This window comes from Diadema setosum, chromosome 11 (genome assembly GCF_964275005.1).
Source record: "Diadema setosum chromosome 11, eeDiaSeto1, whole genome shotgun sequence".
Classification (NCBI taxonomy): domain Eukaryota; kingdom Metazoa; phylum Echinodermata; class Echinoidea; order Diadematoida; family Diadematidae; genus Diadema; species Diadema setosum.
The window spans coordinates 14,890,397-14,909,552 of NC_092695.1; the positions used below are offsets into that span (position 1 = coordinate 14,890,397).

Here is a 19,156-nt window from a genome sequence, read left to right on the forward strand (position 1 = left end):
CGTTTTCTTTTTCTTTTGTTTTTTAAGCAAGAATGTCGATGATCGAGTAGGTTCAGGAGGTGCCTGCAAAGTTCCGTGCCCTATCTTACCGCGCGCACATAATATCACAAGCAGGATACTGGGTCGAGAAGCCATGGTTGACATGCACGTATTTTTCTTTATCGCTGCTATATTTGTGTCTCTGCAAAGTTAACTTTTATTACCAGCAGACATGTCATAGATGAGAGATAGTCAGGAAAACTGGATTGGAGGGGTGGTCTCGTTGTTAGTATTGCTGGAATTACTTGAAACAAGAGATGGTGGAAAAAAAAAGAAACATGTAACTTTGAAAAGGAAAAAGAGAAAAAACAAGTAGGGCCTACACTCTCAGGAGGTTCTGCACAGTACAGGAAGAAGAAGGTGATGGAGGAGGAGGAGGAGGAGAAGAAGAAGAAAAAGAAGAAGAAGAAGAAGAGAGGATGTTCTTTTTTTTATTAGCTTTTGTGTTAGAATCCGTCCGTGTGGTTGCATCCACTTGCATGATGTATAATCATTGTGTCTGAATGCGTGCACGTATACCGTACGTTATACGTAACTATGTACATGTATGTCAGTGTGTATGTATAGTATTATGCTAGCGTCAGGATCTCCTTGGGAACGCGCGACAAATCCTGCGTACAACTACCGGGTATAATGGTCTTGTAATTCTTTCATTATTTACATCACAAATTGCTTGGAGCGTGTGAACTCAGGATGACAAGAGGTCATACCTGGTCATGATTTAATGGCAATCAACAAAAATGAATAAGACTGATGACACCAACGGCGGCGGTGACGACGACGACGACGACAACGAAAACAACGGCGACAATAACAAGCTTTGGGAAAAGCTGCCGTGGCTTGTCGTGTGATATCGATTTGGGGGCCCTGGCGCTATTTGTGTCGGTCACTCACGTGGCATTAACCCTATTTAGTGTGAAATAACGAGATCATCAGATCCTAGCTCCCCTACATCCTTCTCAATTAGGTGACGAGATCGGAGGGAAGTGCGCAACGGCCAATAATTATGTTAAAGTGGGCACTTACTTAAGGATGTGAACGTGCTGAACAATGATGATACAGAAAAGGAGGAGATTAGAAAACACAGAACTCCAAGAAAGATATTTCAATAGACGGAAGAAGCCCAGGAGAGAGAGAGAGAGAAATGGAGAGAGAGAGGGGGAGAGAGTGTGAGTGAGTGAGACCTGCCAATTATTCAATTAAAATATTTTATTCATAAGGACGTCATTCAGCTATCTATATGCATATCAAAGTTCACACGCGCCCAACCACACACACACACACACACAATCAATTATGAATCTGGAGTTTAAAAAAAAGTAAGAGGGAAAGAAATTAAAGTACGTACAAAAGAGAACATCTATTTATTTTCGAAAAATTGTCTTATCCGCTTATTCAGAGAAAAACATTTTTGAAAGCATGTGCACCGTATCCATTCAAATTCTCTTGAAGTGGAATACTAATAAGTGACAAATACCTTGATTGAATACTTGTTCATGTTCAACGGCCAAATGCTGTCTCCACCTTTTATGTATTGCAGTTTACCAGGCATTTCCAACGAAACGGACTATATGGGCGCCATAAACATGAAGACCTTTGAGCCAACCATAATCTCATCTAACTGCAGGTGCTGCGTTCTCGAGTGGAGATTACTGTCAGTTTTTAATTATCGCCAGAAATGACCTTATCACAACAGAGGAGCTCTCATTACACGTTCCATCATTTCGTACATGTATTTTATGGAGACAACTCTTGTCATCGAAAATGTCACATGATTGATTTTTCTCCTGTGCTCTTTTTGTTTTCTTGCATTCATTATAGATTATTCGATACTGAGGGAATCTACCAAAGGACAAAAAGCTGTTCAACAGAAGGAAATCTTTCACAGCAAGACGTAGATGTCGTGCTAATCATCATGGTAACAGAAGAGCATTATTGGTGCCAAGTTTCTAGCCGTGGACGTCCTTCAATGCTGGAACAGTGCATGTGGGCAGGCTTTTAGGACTTGATAACTTTGACAAGAAAAATACTTCAAACCTTCTGTTGCTCAGTTGTCATTGAACTGGCAAATAACACTCTAATACAAAATGGCAGAAAGTTATGACCAAAGAGCAGAAGCTGAGGCAAGGATTGCCTACCAGCTAAGCGACAACGACAGCCTTGACGACACGTGGGACAGTAACGTATCAATGGGGGACAGTTTTTACATGTACGGATCAATGGAAGACGGGTGCTTAGAACCGAACTACGTGGTATCGGAGGGAGTGAAGGTATTCCTCACCATGTCTTTCGTACTCACCATCGTTGTCTGCGGCTTCGGCAATTGTCTGCTCTGCTTCCTGATTGCAAGACACAAACGCCTGCGCAGCGTCACGAACTTGCTGATAGGTAACCTGGCCGCTTCTGACGCCTTGGTGGCGCTCTTCAGCGCTCCGCTCACTCTCCATTCGTACCTGGTCCAGGACTGGACCCTCCCGGAAATCCTGTGTCCCATCGTGGGGACAGTCAAGATAGTGTCCCTTTATGTATCGGTCAATACGCTCCTCGTCATAGCAGTGGACAGGTAAGAAGACCCAAATTGAACCCAATGAATATATGAACTGCAAGACAGATATTTTGCAAAACACACACACACACACACACCACAACACAAGATACAAGGTACAGTATCTCTGAATAGTGCAGATAGTCCAACAAGGAATCCATGGTCTTGTCGCTCATGAGGAGCTGCTGTGGCTTGTTGGATAAGGCCACGGACTGTCATTCACGAGGTGCCTGGTTTGCGTCCCTTGGTTGCAGTGTGCCCGGTGACACGACATTTGCTCCAGTATTATTTTCTCCAGTGACTTAGGGTTTAGGGTTGTGATAGGGTTTCAGGTTTAGGATGATGTGAGGATTAGGGTTAAGTTTGATGGGTAGAGTTTATGTTTGGATAAGCGTGCAGATGTTTCATGGGAGCAACTGTCGCAGGAGCAAATGTCATGGAACCAGTAGGCTCCAAGACACTTAATCTTCATTGCCTAATCCTTCGGAAGTGACTTAATGCAGTCGATTGCATTCTTACTGTATCATTCATTGCGTTCTCGGCCGCCACGTAGAAAACACCCAAAAGACTTTACTACATTTCGATTGTTCTCACTTTCATACTATTATACACCTACATTTGTTTTACCACCTGTGCTTAAAAATTACGGCTGACCAATTCTGCGGACATGCCTTTCTATGCCATGCAAGTCACGGACATTCTACGACTATGATTAAACAATTAAACAATGTCTTGAGAGATGCCCCAGTTCAACGGAAAGAGACACACTCTTATCCCCTCAACCAGTGACACTGCACTTCGCCTTTGAGCATTTACGCATTATCTCGCCAACCCCCCCCCCCAAAAAAAAAAAAAAACTCGAACAGACGAGCTAACATATAAACTACAAAAAAGAACAACACCTATACATGCATAAGAACTTTCACAAGACATCCTCACCCCCCCCCCCCCCCCTCCGGCGCTATAAAAAAATACATTATATCAAACATTCACAGAAGGGCATCGGTAACAGAAACTTGTACAGCAGAAATTTTTATTACAATGATATCGATAACAACCATGTTCAAAGGGCTCTATTCTAATTTGGTCATTTTCATTGTTCATTCATTCAAATTTAATTTTTGTACATCTATCCCCATACATAATCATGATTATTGTATAGGCGTTTTGAGATTTGATCCCCTCGCGCCTAATTTATGACCAGGTAATAATGTTTATTGTACCCTATCACCTTATTCTAGTATGATTCCACATGTATTACTTGCCTAGTGTCTTACAATGCATTATACAATGTTACATTGCTGACAGCCATCAGATTCATGTAATCCACTTGGCGATTTCCGAGACGGTGCTCATGGCATTCTGCCAGCTTTAATGCAACCGCGTACTTACAATATTGTACAGCATTTTTCCTCTTTTGGATGGTGTTATATTAGTTTTATGTTAATAGTTGATTGTAAGAATCCATTACAGACTATCTGGGATGGGCCGGATTGGGTGCCGGAGCGATTTTGCTTGTTTGTTTGTTTGTTTGTTTGTTTGTTTATGTGTGTGTGTGAGGAGGGTGAGGAGGTTTAGTTGGGTGTTGATGTGTGAATGTGTGTGTGTGGAGGGGGGCGGGGGAGGTTATGTTTTGTGTCGTGGATCGCTCCGCTACCCAGTTCTGTTTGTCCTGGACTTCTGTAGTGGTTGGGCTCTGTTATGTTTAAGAGGTTAGTAAATGTATGCAATAATGGAAAATTGGTGATGTTAGTGATCTTTGGATGAATTTATTCCGTCTCGGAGTTTCGCACATAATTGATATTTGTTGTACATTCCAAATATCTGCCACTGTATGTATCTATTCTGTGTACGTGACTTTATGGTTATTGTTTATCATTTTTATGTTTCATGTTCTCGTTAATTTTGAGAATCACTTGTAAACATTGTGATTTCCTTTGAGATAATAAAAACAAAATTACCAAAAAAAAAATCATAATTATTGTAAGGTTATACACTTGTATATCACATACATTGGCATTTCAGTGTCTTCTCTAAGATGTACTTGTTTCAATAAGAGCGATTTCTGTACATTTCTTCAAATTTGTAATTTGGGACCAAAATGTTCACAGTGGTATTCTGAACACAACTCACAAAAGTGATTGCTAAACTTAATCGAAATATTTACTTAGAGTAAACGTTCATCGGTTATTCTAACATTTGCAAGTAATAACATGAGCTGCATAAACTATGGTTTCATAAAGTACGGTTTCTCTTCGTAATATGTAAAGTTCACCTGATTTTTGTTCTTTTTTTTTGTGGGTTTGGATGGTGCATTGTATGTGCAATAAGAAACCAGTAACATCTTTGAGATTGACCTCGTAATCCTAATAGAAAGTCTGTACAGTGAAAGTGAAGTAACAATGACAACAACCAACCGCTGACGCAGACAAAGAGCAATATAAGGAAGTCTAAATCAAAGAGGAAAGAAATCGAAATAGTAATCAGAGTGCCCGGGTCGCATGTATTGTATGGTGTAAGTGAGACTAGGATTATACAACCCATACAGCTGTACTTCCGATAAATGCCTGAGTGGAAACCATACCATTCCTTGGTCGCTGCTGTTGAATAACCTGTCAAACACACGCAGATGTAGGCTCTCAAACAATCTGAATCCATCACTATATATGATCAGAACTTTTAAAGGGGAATGAAACCCACATACATGTGGTATTGAGTGAATGCAGCAATATTAGTGTAATACATCCGTAGAAGTTGGAGGAAAATCGGACAATCCGTTCAAAAGTTATAGATTTTTAAATTTTTGGTGCAACTATCTCCGAGTGAGAAGACTACTACAGCTTGTGACGTCATGTATGAAGAACAATAAAGAAATTTCTACAAAATGAGATTTTTTTTCCCCCGGAAAGTATACATTCCTTCGTCTTCTTACTGACATTATATTATGTTAGGGGCCTAAGAGTAATATCATTTCTTTTGCTTTGTGAAATAGGTACAATGTAAGTAAGTCTTTCATTATGCTAGAAAAGTGAAAATATGTTGAATTTTTGTAATAGTAGTTATTTTCTCTATACACTCTCGTATCGTTCTTCATAAATGACGTCACAAACTGTAGTCTTCTCATCCGTCGATGGTTCTCATAGAACTTTAAACATGGACAACTTATGAACGGATTATTTGATTTCCTTTTAACGTTCAATGATGTGTTACTACATCCACTCAGTCCACATTGTATATTCTGGTTTCACTGAGTTTCTAATGCCAAATGTGTTTGTTCGTAGAGACGTCCAATGATCTCGTGATCATGTTCTGGTAGGTTTTTAGGGCCTTATTTCATGACTTATGTCTGTGCACTACACGTCTCTATCATTATCTATGCTTTGAGTCTTTTCTAAATAGCTGGATGACTGATCGGAAGATTTTTGGAAAAAAGAAGAATTTGTTCAAATATAACGAGAAAAGCATGACTTTGTGTTGCACAGGTCATGAAGGAAATGTGCTTTGTCTGGGAGGAGGTATGCATTTTTATACAAATGATGCACAGGATAGAGTGTGTTAGTGAAGGTGCGGCGCGCTCGAGAGTATTGACAATGGTGCGACATGCACGAGGCGCAGCCGAGTGCATGTTTGCAACCGTTGTCAATACTCGAGAGTGCGCCGCACCTTCACTAACGCCATGAAATAATCCTGTGCATCATTTGTTTTATAAAATGGGTCGAAAACTAACAGCATTATTCACGTACCTTTGTGGGTCAATATCAGTCAGCTACATGTAGCACTCGCTCTAAAGTCAAGATGTCCGAAGATGTTCGTCCCAAACATTTACGCACGTCGCGCTCGGAAATCCCGCACATAAGTACTGTACGTACGTATAAGAGTATACGTACGCCACGTGTTATGCACAAGAAAGGCCGCCGGCTGTTGTGGCAGCCCGCGGCCCGAACTAGAAGTTGTTTACAGGATTGACAGCGCGTATAGTAGCGCGTGACGCACTTGTAACAACTGATTGAGTGCGCACTGCTAGTGTAAACATTGTGACGTACGTCAGGCCAGGGAGGTGGAAGAGAGACTCTTCTTAGTGCATTTACTAAGAAATTAATGCACGCACACGTGACTCATTTCAGCGCTTCCAATTGGCTACATTCTTGAACCCATTTTATAATTTCTTTTATGACTCAAACAGGGAAAGAGAAATCCTTTTGGGATAAGTTAAAGAAATGAGCATTAATTTAATGCCTAACACTTCCAAGGTTTAACCGGTTCTTATGACCGGTGGATAACATGATTATGCATGTAATAGCCAAATTTGTTTGGTTGGATATAATGTATATATATGTATATATATATACATGTATATATATACATGTATATATATATATATATATATATATACATGTATATATATACATGTATTATATCGGTATATACATGTACGCGTTTCAGTTGTCAGTTATGTGAAAGTGCTACTAAGCAACTTGCAAACTGTCTTTGCCAGCAGTATCATCCGGGTAAGAGTAACATAGATACATGCACTTTACAAGTAACTGTACATGCTAACAAATGAGAGAGAAATGACCCCACGCATGGGTGCGTGTTTGTCTCAAGCATGCATGCATACTCATGAAAATATAAGTCGTCACAATCTCCACCAAAAATTTTTGTTTTTATCTCAACATTCATATGAACAATGGTCAAAATTCACTCTGTACGCTTAAAATGCACGGAATCTGATTTCTGCTGATGGCGTCGCCTGTCATTTACATTATTTCGTGGGTTAATATTAATCTCACCCCGCGTAGCGCAGCAGCAGATGGTTCATAACTGACAGTTGTCGAGTCGCAAAAAGTTAAAGGGAAAGTCGTGAACTCAGTAGCAACCAGGTTTGTCAGATTCAATCTGGGTGTAGAACTCCGGTCTCGCTCATTGACTTTTGGCTGTTTACAATCATGCTCATGTGTTTCCTTAAGTAATGATATGATTTATATTCAATATTCAAAGCTATTCTTCTGATAACAACAACAAAGCACATAACATTCGAGTATCTCATGAATGCATTTATCCCTGTGGCAAATATTGCAGTATGCAACACACGTACGGAAAAGCACTAAATTCATGGCAACGATAGATTGGATAAAATCAGTGTAATGTTTTGAAAGAGTGAAGAAGTTCACCTTTGAAAACAAAATCTATCTCTGTAGATTCAAAACAGATCGAAACGAACTCCAAATTGAAAAGAGTAAAATCCTACAAAAATGCATTTCAACGGAAGCCTATCCTCGCTTTTATTCAAGTTCAAAAAACAAAACTAAAATTCCCCACACACTGACATACACACACGCAAATACATAAAACGAATTGATTTGAGAGTCATGGAGTTTCTGCCATGTTTCTGTGAGATTGACCGTCAAGTCTGTTTAAATCAAGTAATTTATAAAATTTGAACATTAATGTTTAAAATGTATGAGACAAGGTGTCCGCTCTATTGGAGAATTAATGATAGTCGAAGTCACGAAAACATACAAAGCTGCATATAAAGATTTAATACGAGGTCGATGTTCAGTTGTCTGTGCCAACTGATGCAACCTATAGTCAAATTGATTTTTTTTAAAGGTGCGTCAAGATTAGAACAGCATTCGGAATGAACAAAGTATTATCAATAGAATCAATTCGATTTCTCTGATTTTTATTTGATGCGACAAGGCTGTGATATTTCAAAATAAAAAACGATATTGACTTGAGAAATGGTAATGCGTGAATACGATAACCGTTGGAAATGGATCCTGTGCCCTGTTTTATGAAAAGTTAAAATTAATTATATACTTGATTTCAACTGTAAGTCTATGGCAGCCTGTGTGGTAAGGAAATCTAAAATCGATTTATCTTTTGATAAAATGGGGCCCAAGTCGTTTTTAACCTCTTTCTACCAGTCTCTTCCTTTCTCTACAAGCAGTGTTCCATGTTTACATGGCCTATAGGCCGTGTTACGGCACATTTTGGTAAATCGGCACATTTTGGTAAATTACCAAAATGTGCCGATAGTGCACCTATACCTGACGGGATCAACTGTTACCAAATTGTGCAGTTAAAAGTGGATTTGCCTGCACATTTTGGACAATCTGCACATTTTGGTAACTGAACTAAAAACCCATGGATGGGCTTGAGACGGTCAAGAAGTTAGGTGATATGGTTCTACTGCAGCAGTAAAGACAGGCAAGACACTTCGATTTAGCTGAAGGCTCGAGTAAGCTATTGCGATTGCTTTTCGTGCGGGTATGCTGTATGACCTGCGTGCCAGGTGCGTGGGGCTGACAACTCAGTGAAGGAATTCCTCTGAAGGAATGGCAGAAGTACCACAGAATGTCATTAATTTGGCCGCATACGGGGACTGCGAAATACATGCGTGGGAGTTGCCTGCGAGGTGCTGCCGCTAAGGGCCTCCTACTGGCGTTCTGCGTGTACCTCTGCGGGCAATTCCCACGACTCACCCAGATAAAGTTTTGGCCATGCTGTAAACTTAGCTGCGGGTAAATCGGACTTGCGTGCGCACCTCCGGGCAAATACAGGCGAGATACGCGCTACGTACTGTCAGGTGCGGACCAACTGCGGAGAGCTCCGGATAGCAAATTTGCTTCCCCGCAAGTCAAACTTCCCCAGATACGGTATGACAAGGCCTTGAGCATGTTAAAAATATGTTCCGAGTGAGTTGCGGGGGAACACGCAGAACACCAGTAGGAGACCCTTACCGGCAGCACCTTGCAGACAACTCCAACGCAGGTACTTCGCAGTACCCGTAAGTCGCTCATATCATAAAACGGATCGGTTTCAAAGTTCTCACGCAGATCAAACGGAATACACGCAAGTAGAAGGTAAATACCAAGCGTCTATATTAGACACAAGTGCGAAACTCGTAAACATTCTTGTCCGTCCGAAGAAAATTTTCCTGCGTGCTGAAAAAATCCCTACTCGCAACAAGCCCGCGTAGCTTACCCGGAAAGGCGTGACACGTCCTTACAAGCCGTGTCACATCTTTCCGGGCAAGCCTTGCGTGCGACTTGCGAAGAACAATTTTTACTACCTAGAGGTCCCCGCAGATGACCTGCACGTAACAGTACCTAGCACGTATCTCACCCGTAGTCGCCCGGATGTGCGCACACAAATCCCTTTTACTCGTAACCATGTTAAGGCCTTGTCACACCTTTCCGGGCAAGCTACGCGGGCTTGTTGCGTGTGATGATTTTCCAGCATAACGGACAATTTCTGAGGGCGGACAAGGATTTGTGCGAGTTGTGCATATGTGTCTTACTTGCTGGATGCGTGCTACTTATGTTCTTCTTGCGAGTATTCTATGTGACCTGCGTGCCAGGCGCGTGGGGGCTGACAACTCAGAAATTCATCTGAAAAAAATGGCAGAAGTCCAACAGAAATGACAGAATGTCATTGTCTTGGCCGCGCTGACCGCATACGGGGACTGCGAAGTACCTGCGTGGGAGTTGCCTGCGAAGTGCTACTCAAAATGTGGCTGCGGGTAAATCGAACTTGCGTGCGCAGCTCCGGGCAACTACGGGCGAGATAATTATTTTCCTGCGTGTTGGGAAAACGTTACTCGCAACAAGCCCGCGTAGCTTGCCCGGAGAGGTGTGACACGGCCTTTAGGCTACCGATCTCATTCGGTGGGGACAAAAACCAACTGCACTTACAATTTGTTTTTGTGATGATTGTGGAGGAGCAGAAAGTTGCCAAAATGTGCCGTCAATGTCCTGCACATTTTGGTAAATTTACCAAAATTTGCAGTTACCAAAATGTGCCGTAACCTAGTTACGGCACATTTTGGTAACTGCACATTTTGTTAATTTACCAAAATGTGCAATTTACCAAAATGTGCCGTAACAGGCCGCACTTCTTGACGGATTTACTTTTATTTCAAAATAGATATTGAAATCTTTTTAAAAATCTAGCCATTTTGTATTTTTTTGGTGATAGCACCCTTTTATGTTATCACAATATGTACATAATGCTGTAGTTTACCTCAATGTCATACTTTTTCCCCCCGGATTGATGCGCTTAGAAACATCAGTATTAAGCGCTATATAAATGTTATTCATTATCATTATTATCATTATGTTCCGTTTTAAGGATGTTAAATTGCGTTTTGAGAAGTGTAATATACAAATCAGATTGAGTGTCAGATTTTTGATTGAATGTTGGATACATTATTATATGTCGTATATTGTATGCCAAAACCGGATGCATTTGTGAATATATTTTTGTTAAATGTTTTATGTGTTTATGTGTATGACTTGAAAAGAGATCAATTTCCGATATGTACAACAAAGATTTAAATTGAAATCGAAATAATTGAATGATTCAAACAAAGTACAAGAAATCACCCTACCCTTCACTGATCATCTGATATACGAGGAGCACTTTTCGTAGGGGGAATTGAGAAGGAAAGCATGGAGAATATACCTCCCCGAGGCTCTGGCCTTTACAAGCCCTGCACATTTCACGAGTTGATTTAGGTGTAAACTGCACGTCACCCACGCCTTCAACAACCAGCAAATCACAGTCAATGACTTGGGACTGCCTGGAACGGTCGGCTGAGAATGAAACAAAAGTAGCTCAGCCCTGATGTATATCATATCACGTAAACATTGTTAGATAAACTTATCATTGGGAGTGCTTTCTACGCTGCAAAAGGTCTCAAACGAAACGGGACAGGTATGTTGTGAATCACAATGCCTTTTTCCTTTACGTTTACCAAACTAGTCTTAACGTTAAGTTTATTAGGTCAGTTTGGTGTCGTAAATAGGAAGGAAACAATTAAATGTAAACTTAGGTCAAACGCCATTTTCTAGTCCAAGCAACAACAACATCGTGGGTTAAAGCAAATCCCAACAAAATTAATCAAGTCCAAGGATGAGAACTGGACACAATCCGAACCTAGAACTCCCTGTTGAAAATTAAGAGTCTTTCCACAATACCGCGGTGCTCACATAACTGTCTCTTATCCCCGGGGACTTGTACGATGTCTTAAGCAAGCAGAAATACAGAAATTATTATGTCGCACGCGGTGTTATCATCCGCCATCATATCGACATGAAGGACCACATCGACTTCGTGCCGCTAAGTCATGGAGGAACGAGTTGTCAAATCAAGATTTTTTAACAACATAAATCCCAAATTGACACTTGCAGTGCTGTCGTACAACTATATCCAAACTTAAGAGAATTTTGAACGCCGCAGCGCAAATTATGAACACCATCAACCATACCCTTATAACCGAATCTTTTTAATAAGCTCGTTGAGATTTTATCAGTATATTTGACAAACAGTTTCTGTTTCTGGCGCTAATTTTCTTTTTATGTCTTTGGTCACGACCTAACTGGCGGCGTACTCCAATACCGTTGTCTTTGGCAAAACTGTGAGAAAGTAAAGGCTTCAATACGAAAAAATAACCTTTCGGTTTAAAGTCGGAATCGAGTTCAGTCAGTTTAACCCGATGCCAGCTCGATGCCTACATTTTCAAGTTAATGCATTTATTCATTTCATTTTCATTCATTGCTATATTAGTTGAATATCACCATCATTAATGTATACTCCAGATTGAACCCACTGTTGTGTCGTATCACGTCTCTCTTCCTCATTTTTTTTTCAAACAGAAAGCACATGATAAACGATAGACGTGATGCTGTGCCATAGAAACAATATTTTCTCTATCTTTTGCATCTTTCTCACAGAAACACTATTTCCTTGCTCAAATGGGTAGACACAGTGCCATTCTCTTTTGGACGACTCTGGGTGATAGGTTGGCCACAATAATATTGTAAGTAATGATGGTGATCTTTAGTCAGAATAATGTCACTCAATGCTACTTACTGTTGGTTTGTGAAATAGAATTGTTCAGGAGATGCGTAAAGAATTGCGAAGGAGAAAATGAGGTGTGGAAAGGAAAGGTTTAAAGAAAGTCTTATGGATAAGTACAGAAATTACAATAACCAACATCACATGTGTGACCATCATAAACTCTCTAATGATACATTATTTAATTAGCAGAACAACTTTAGTCATTTACAGTGGCGGATCCAGAGGGGGGCGCAGCCGGCGCACGTCCCCCCCCCCTTTAGTTTTCGTTAAAAACAAAAGAAATAAAAAGAAAAAAAGAAATGAAACCCGGAAGTGGCTCCAGAAATATTAGTTGCGCCCCCCCCCCCCCTTTACAGAATTCCTGGATCCGCCCCTGAATTTATATGATATAGATGATAAAGACATGTATATGAACCGCTACAATAAGAAATACTGAGGGAAATAATGGCAATTAACGAATGAATGACAAATCTTGATGACGATGGCAGTAAATTCATAAGAATTCAAACTAAAGAACAATAGGCAATATAAATAATTGTTGTGCTTGTAGGCCTACTAAGAAATGCACGTCAAGTGTAATACAGTAAACATCAAATGCAAAAATAAGAACATCGCTAGTTTCCATTGCCCAAGTATAATCGTCTGTGCAAGGTTCATGATGGTCCAGAATGTGCTGTAACCAACATCAGGCAAGCGTTTGGCTTTACTTAAAATTATGTCTCCTAAGAGGTAAACAGAAATGGCGGGAAAATAGTAGACATACTTGAACCCAATCCGTCCATCTGCATTAGGGACGTGGCTTCAATAACTAAAACGCCTCAGCTGGCGACAGATCGGCCAGGCCTTCTGGGCTGCAAACAGCTGACTCGAGGACATAGTGATGACGACTCGAGAATTACCATTTGTATTGTCTGTAAAACATCAGCGAAAATTGGTATTAGCCTTCCACTGTCTGCTCAATATCTTTCCCAAAGAGCCATGAATAAAATATTAACCGCGTACACATGCATGTACACACATACACACTCGTACGTATCATTATCTGTGTGTATGTGAGTTTACCCATATTCATCTTAATATCCCACAACAAATCATATTACATTCGCTTCTTATAAATACAAAAAGAAAACTTACGTAACTGTAAGTTCTCTCAGTTTTGTAGATTCCTCCATATTCCTCACGTTAGGCCTACTATATGCCTGTTCCATTAAATCTTGCGAGCAATACTCTACTGAAAACTAAGCATGTTTTTCTCGTTATCGATTACAAGTATTATCAGACTTGTTTAATTGTTCATGCCAGAGGCTAAACCTTGTTTTTACCGTCCACCCAATATTTTTGATGGTTTTTACCCTTTTTCAAGAGTGCTGAATCCGAATCCCGATGATATATTCAAAATGGCCGCCGCAAAATGATTACCAGAATCTGAAATTCAAATATTTTCCTTATAAAAAGTGAAAAATTGAAACAGAAATGAAGATTTTACCTTATTTCGAGGGTGCTGAATTCGAATGATTATGATGCAACTTTCGCTTTCTTGAGGATTTGAAATATTCAAGATATTCATGATTGAATTTGTATTTCATTTATGTATGAAAAAGAAATATCAAATCAAAATCAAAGATGGCCGCAAAAAAAAAGAAAAAAAGGGAATGCCCTCATATTTCTTTATGAATGGTAGAAAATTATTCAAGGGTGAAATCTGAATCTGGACGAGGTAACTTTTGCATCTGTGAGGGTTTTGAGATATCCAGGATGGCCGCCAGTAACTGAAATTTTGATTAAATCATTTTCTTATAAATGGTGGTTGAATTGAAAAAAAAAAAATGATGGTTTTTACCCTTTTGCGAGGGTGCTGAATTCCAATCTGGTTGATGCGACTCTTGCATCCTTTCGAATTTTGAGATGACAAAATGGCAACAAAAAATCTTGAATATCTCAAAACCCTAAGGGAGACAAGTATTGCATCAGCCAGATTCGGATTCTGCACCCTCAAAATAGGGAAAAAAATCGATATATTTTTCAATTGAGTCACCATTTATAATGATATGATATCAAAATCGTTACAGAATACAAGATTTGCGCTATCAAGATTCGGATTTAGCACCCTGGAAATAGGTTAAAACCATAATATCTTTGCCTTTTTCACCATTTAAATAGAAACAGACAGGCATTTCAGATTATGACCGCCATATATTGGCGGCCATCTTGAATATTGATTGATTGATAGGTTGGTTGATTGATCAATTGATGTTATTTCCGCATTTTTTAAACATAAATGTTAGACAAAGTCAATTGAAAAAAAAAATAATTGGGTAAAATAATACATTTTTTTTTTATCTCACAGTTGAAACAGGTAAGTGATTTATTAAAGTGTACGTTATCATTCCATGAAAATACAAAATTAAGACGAGCAGGTGTTATGTTATGCATATGGAGACTTAATAATCACATGTACTTGCCTCTCAAAAGACAAATTAAGCAAATCTAAATATAACAGAAATATAGGGGGCCATCATCAAAGGCAAACGCTCGATGAGGATAATGTCCTCAGAAAATAGTTGTCTATACCATACGACATATTAACGGGATACTCGAGACACTGCTCACTGAATGGAGGGGAAAAAATCAAGAAAATGAGGAAAAAGAAAGTACAGCGATACATCAAGCACATTCGTAAAAATTACTCAAAACCCTCAAAGGATGTAAGAAATGCATTATCAGATTCGAATTCAGTACCTTCGGACTAGAGTCACACCATCAAAAAACATCAGGCGGGCGGTACGTAAAACAAGGTTAAGCCCATAATCTGACTTTGGCACTCAGACTAAATGGTATAGTCAGTATATTGTTCATCAAAGTGAAAAACGAAGGACAAAGAAACTCAACAATAAAAAAAATGTTTGTAATGATATAAACCTCATAAATACGCATTTCAATCCATAGAAAAAAGGTTGACAAATGATTCGCTTCACATCAAGAAAAAACAGACACGGTGTAATGAAGTCTCTAGGATTCCTCCGTCCCTGACCACGATCAAAACAAAGTAGTTTACACACATGGAACTCAAAATAAATAATTTCATGCCTCTCTGAATGTTTGTGAGCTTATCTTACTGTTCTGACTACATACATTTGGTTCAAGTATATGTGTCCATTTAAATATACATGTGTGTAAGTATGCATATATGAACAAAACTATGTACCAACGTATGTACTATTTATGTTTATATTCCAATGTTATGTGTAAGCACATAGATACTCTTTCGTGTTCTAAAAGGTTTCCCACTCTGCATTTAAATAAAGCTGTAAAAGGGGTAGACAAATAACCTGTCCGTTATTCAAAGGCAAATTAAAAAAAAAAAAAGCTTAACACTATGTACTAAGATATTCGTCACAGACGTTCAGAACCTTTATCACTCGTTGTATTGGTCGCATAGGAAATTTCTTCATCAGGAGAGCACAAAACTATTTCTGTGTTGCTTTTTCGGTTTTTTTTTAATTTGTAGGACATGCTTAGTTACCAATTACTGTTCTATTTCAGCAAAACTGTCTAAGAATATTCTACCCATCTCTCTCTTTTCTCAGTCTCGTCGTCAGAAGAGTGGCGAGCTAAAAGTGAACAAAAAAATGTGTCAGGAAACTTTGTCATGATCAAGTTAATTGATTTTGCTCCCGAAAATCTGTCTCGATACAAGCGTAAAGCCTCGTATATCAGAGAACTCTTTCTACAGGCAAAGTGCTTTACGCCAAGGCATTTCATGACAAAGACGGTTACTCTGATCACGTGGTCACTCAATCGATCCACATTAAAGAGAGAGAGAGAGAAAAAAAAAAGAATGACTGAAAGACTAACTTAATGAATGACATGCCGGATACGACTCTTCCTGTCGATGGAATAACTATTTGCTTCCCCGTTCCTCATCCTGGTAAGATAGCGGTGCTTTTGCTAATCGATCGTGAAGTTCCGGGGCATGCTATTCTAATCAAAGTAGGTGGCGCTTATCTGCTTCGATTAGCCCAGTGACGTTGTGGGTGGTGGTGCATCTGGCGTCGAAATCGCCAGAAGGCAGCAACAGCTGCAGGATATGCGAGATTATTTGCTTAGCTATTAAAGATGACGTGTACATCTTATCATGTAAAAATCGTAGAAAATAATAGAAAACTATTTCTCGGTTTGCTTGGCTTGAAAATATACAATTGAAGTATTTGTCACACCGGCTTGCCGCCTGTACAGTTATTCAAACGAGACAATAAAGGCTGGCGAGCACTCGAATGTCAATCACATGATTTTAAACAATCTCCCTCATAGTGAGGTCTGTTTAAGGGGGATCTCACTTACATCATACGACTTTCGCATGCTTAATAATCTGTGACTAATTCTCCCTAAACAGGATGCCTTTGCAAAAGCAATCCCTGAGAATGACCAAGAAAAAAAAAAAAAAAGCTCAGTCGAATCCAACATTCTTCGATGACTAATTCGCTTAACATTAGATACAATCTAAGCCCTATTGATTATTCTTATGTGATTGAGTTGATAAATTTCACAGTAAAGACTCTTTGGAACTCTTCATTTAATGCTCCACTATGTATCTATGCACATTTATGTTGACGTTGTATTTCTATTTTTTTTTTAATGCAAGATGGAAAATTTTATAACAAATTATTTGTGTATTTCGTGGTCAGGCGGTCGAAGCTGGCGCTATTTCAGTAGTGAGGTTAATAAGTTGCATGTGCGTGTGTGTGCACATGTGTGTTGTGTGAGGGCATTTTGCTCCCCTTCTTTGATTAACTTTTATCTTGTGATGATATACTTTAGTGATGTTCCGATTTCACTCAAGCACTAAAAGCCCATGTTCGAAACGGAAATGTCTGAAATCATTACGGGTGCATCATAGATGAATTCTAATTGTGCTTGTTGAATAAAGTTTAATATGAGTTCTACTCAAATACGGTAATTAGCCTACTATATAAATGCAGCATTCTCATGGGTCAGATGCATTTTTTACTATAGGCAAACGTTCTCAACATCATAGAATGATTCAAGTACTCGGAAGTTTAGTAAAATGCTTGTATAGTTTACGGAATCAAATCATCCCTTGAAAGCGTGGTCAAGTATTGAAGTAAACTTCATCAGAGCATTTCTGGTGCCAAGTTTACCACAGTAGTCCATACGTACAAGTTGTGGTTATGTGTTAGTGAGCATGTTACATTTTACCACTATTCCCTGCCAGCGTGCTCGGCACACACTTTCGTTCTCAAGTTTATCACTTTCCCCCTCTATCTTAACCAGATATGAACATTGCAGGCAGTAATGAGAGTTTGGCAGCCATCCAAGGCAAACCCTCCTATACCTATTATACTCTTATTATTCACTCTGATATTTCTTTTCTCTCCTCTTGTTTTTACCGAAATCCTTTCCGTTCGCGAAATCATTTACATCGTCTGTCGCTTTAAGCCGGGGCACAGCTGCCGCGAAGCGCTAGGGCACAGGAGTACTTAAGATTCCGGAGATTGCGGCCCGGCAGGAGTGGGAAGCATGGTGCTGTCGCGATGGTGTGTGATTGTGGCAAGAGAAGGGAGTAAAGCAGGAACCTTTAAATAGAAACAAAAATAAACCGGATCGAGAACGGATAGGTGAGACAGATGGAAGGGAAAACGGAAGAGAAAAGAAGAGGGAGCGCACACGCGCGCGTGAAATAGAGAGAGAGAGAAAAAAAAAATGAAATTATGTTGATGGAATATGCATTCGTCTTCGCAAAGGATAAATACAATGCAAATCATATCATAGTACGGGCCATGAGACTGAATGCTAACAAAGAAAATGTTATAACCATCATTTTTCTGTACCATTTATTAATCACGTGGACAGAATAGAAACAAAAAGAGAAGACCCCTTAAAGATATGATTTTTCAAACAGTGATCTGGAGAATATTGAAAATTCAGAAAGAATGCATGTTTTTGTATTTAGGAATTCATTTAAGCTCCTGTCATCTTCAGTTGAAATTCACAACAGTTTAGATATCAAATACACTTTCATTCATATCATGTTATAATTGATTTCACTCCTAGACCATAATAATAATACAACGCCTGACAATACAAAACTTGGAACCCGTAAACTGTTTCGTTTTCTTCAGCGACGTTCTATCGGGCTGCTATATATTTGAATAGCTCTGCTGCAATCAGATGAACCTGTCGAGAATTACCTGCTACGGCAAATATAAAGATAGATATTTCAAGGTTGTAGAAAAGTTTTTAAAAGTTCTTTCAAGCAACGTTGCATACGTATGATTGCAACTGAAAGTACTTAATCACGTGGAAAGTTGCAATGAGTGAGGGGAAAAACATACAATAATTATGAACAGCAAGAGCCACTGGAAGAAGAGGAGCCTGGAAAGATGAAAGGGCGGGGGGCGGGGGGCGGGGGGAGGAGGAAGAAAGAAAGAAAATAAGGATTTTTTTGGTGGAACATTACATAAGTACATAGATAAAATGTGACCAAGTGAGTGTGTGTGTGTGTGTGTGGGGGGGGGGCAAAGTTATATGCTGTCGATTAGTTTTGCGGTATTATAATCTAGTTGAATGGCAAAAAAACCGAATTATTGGCTTGAAGATACCGAAAAAATGAGATGAACACAATGTTGAAAAGGGTTGGGTTCGCTTATTGTATCAACACTACACATGACTAGAGGTTTATAAAGCTAG

The 19,156-nt window shown here is 39.4% G+C and overlaps 1 protein-coding gene across 1 annotated transcript in view; it reads left to right on the top strand.

Annotated features, from left to right (window-relative positions):
* Window positions 1–2,126: 2,126 nt before the first annotated feature.
* Window positions 2,127–19,156, top strand: part of LOC140235196 (prokineticin receptor 2-like) — a 28,800-nt gene continuing 11,770 nt past the window's right edge. Inside the window, exon 1 of the mRNA XM_072315229.1 lies at window positions 2,127–2,602. Within this exon, the coding sequence (XP_072171330.1) occupies window positions 2,127–2,602 (476 nt within the window). The remainder of the gene's footprint in view (window positions 2,603–19,156) is intronic.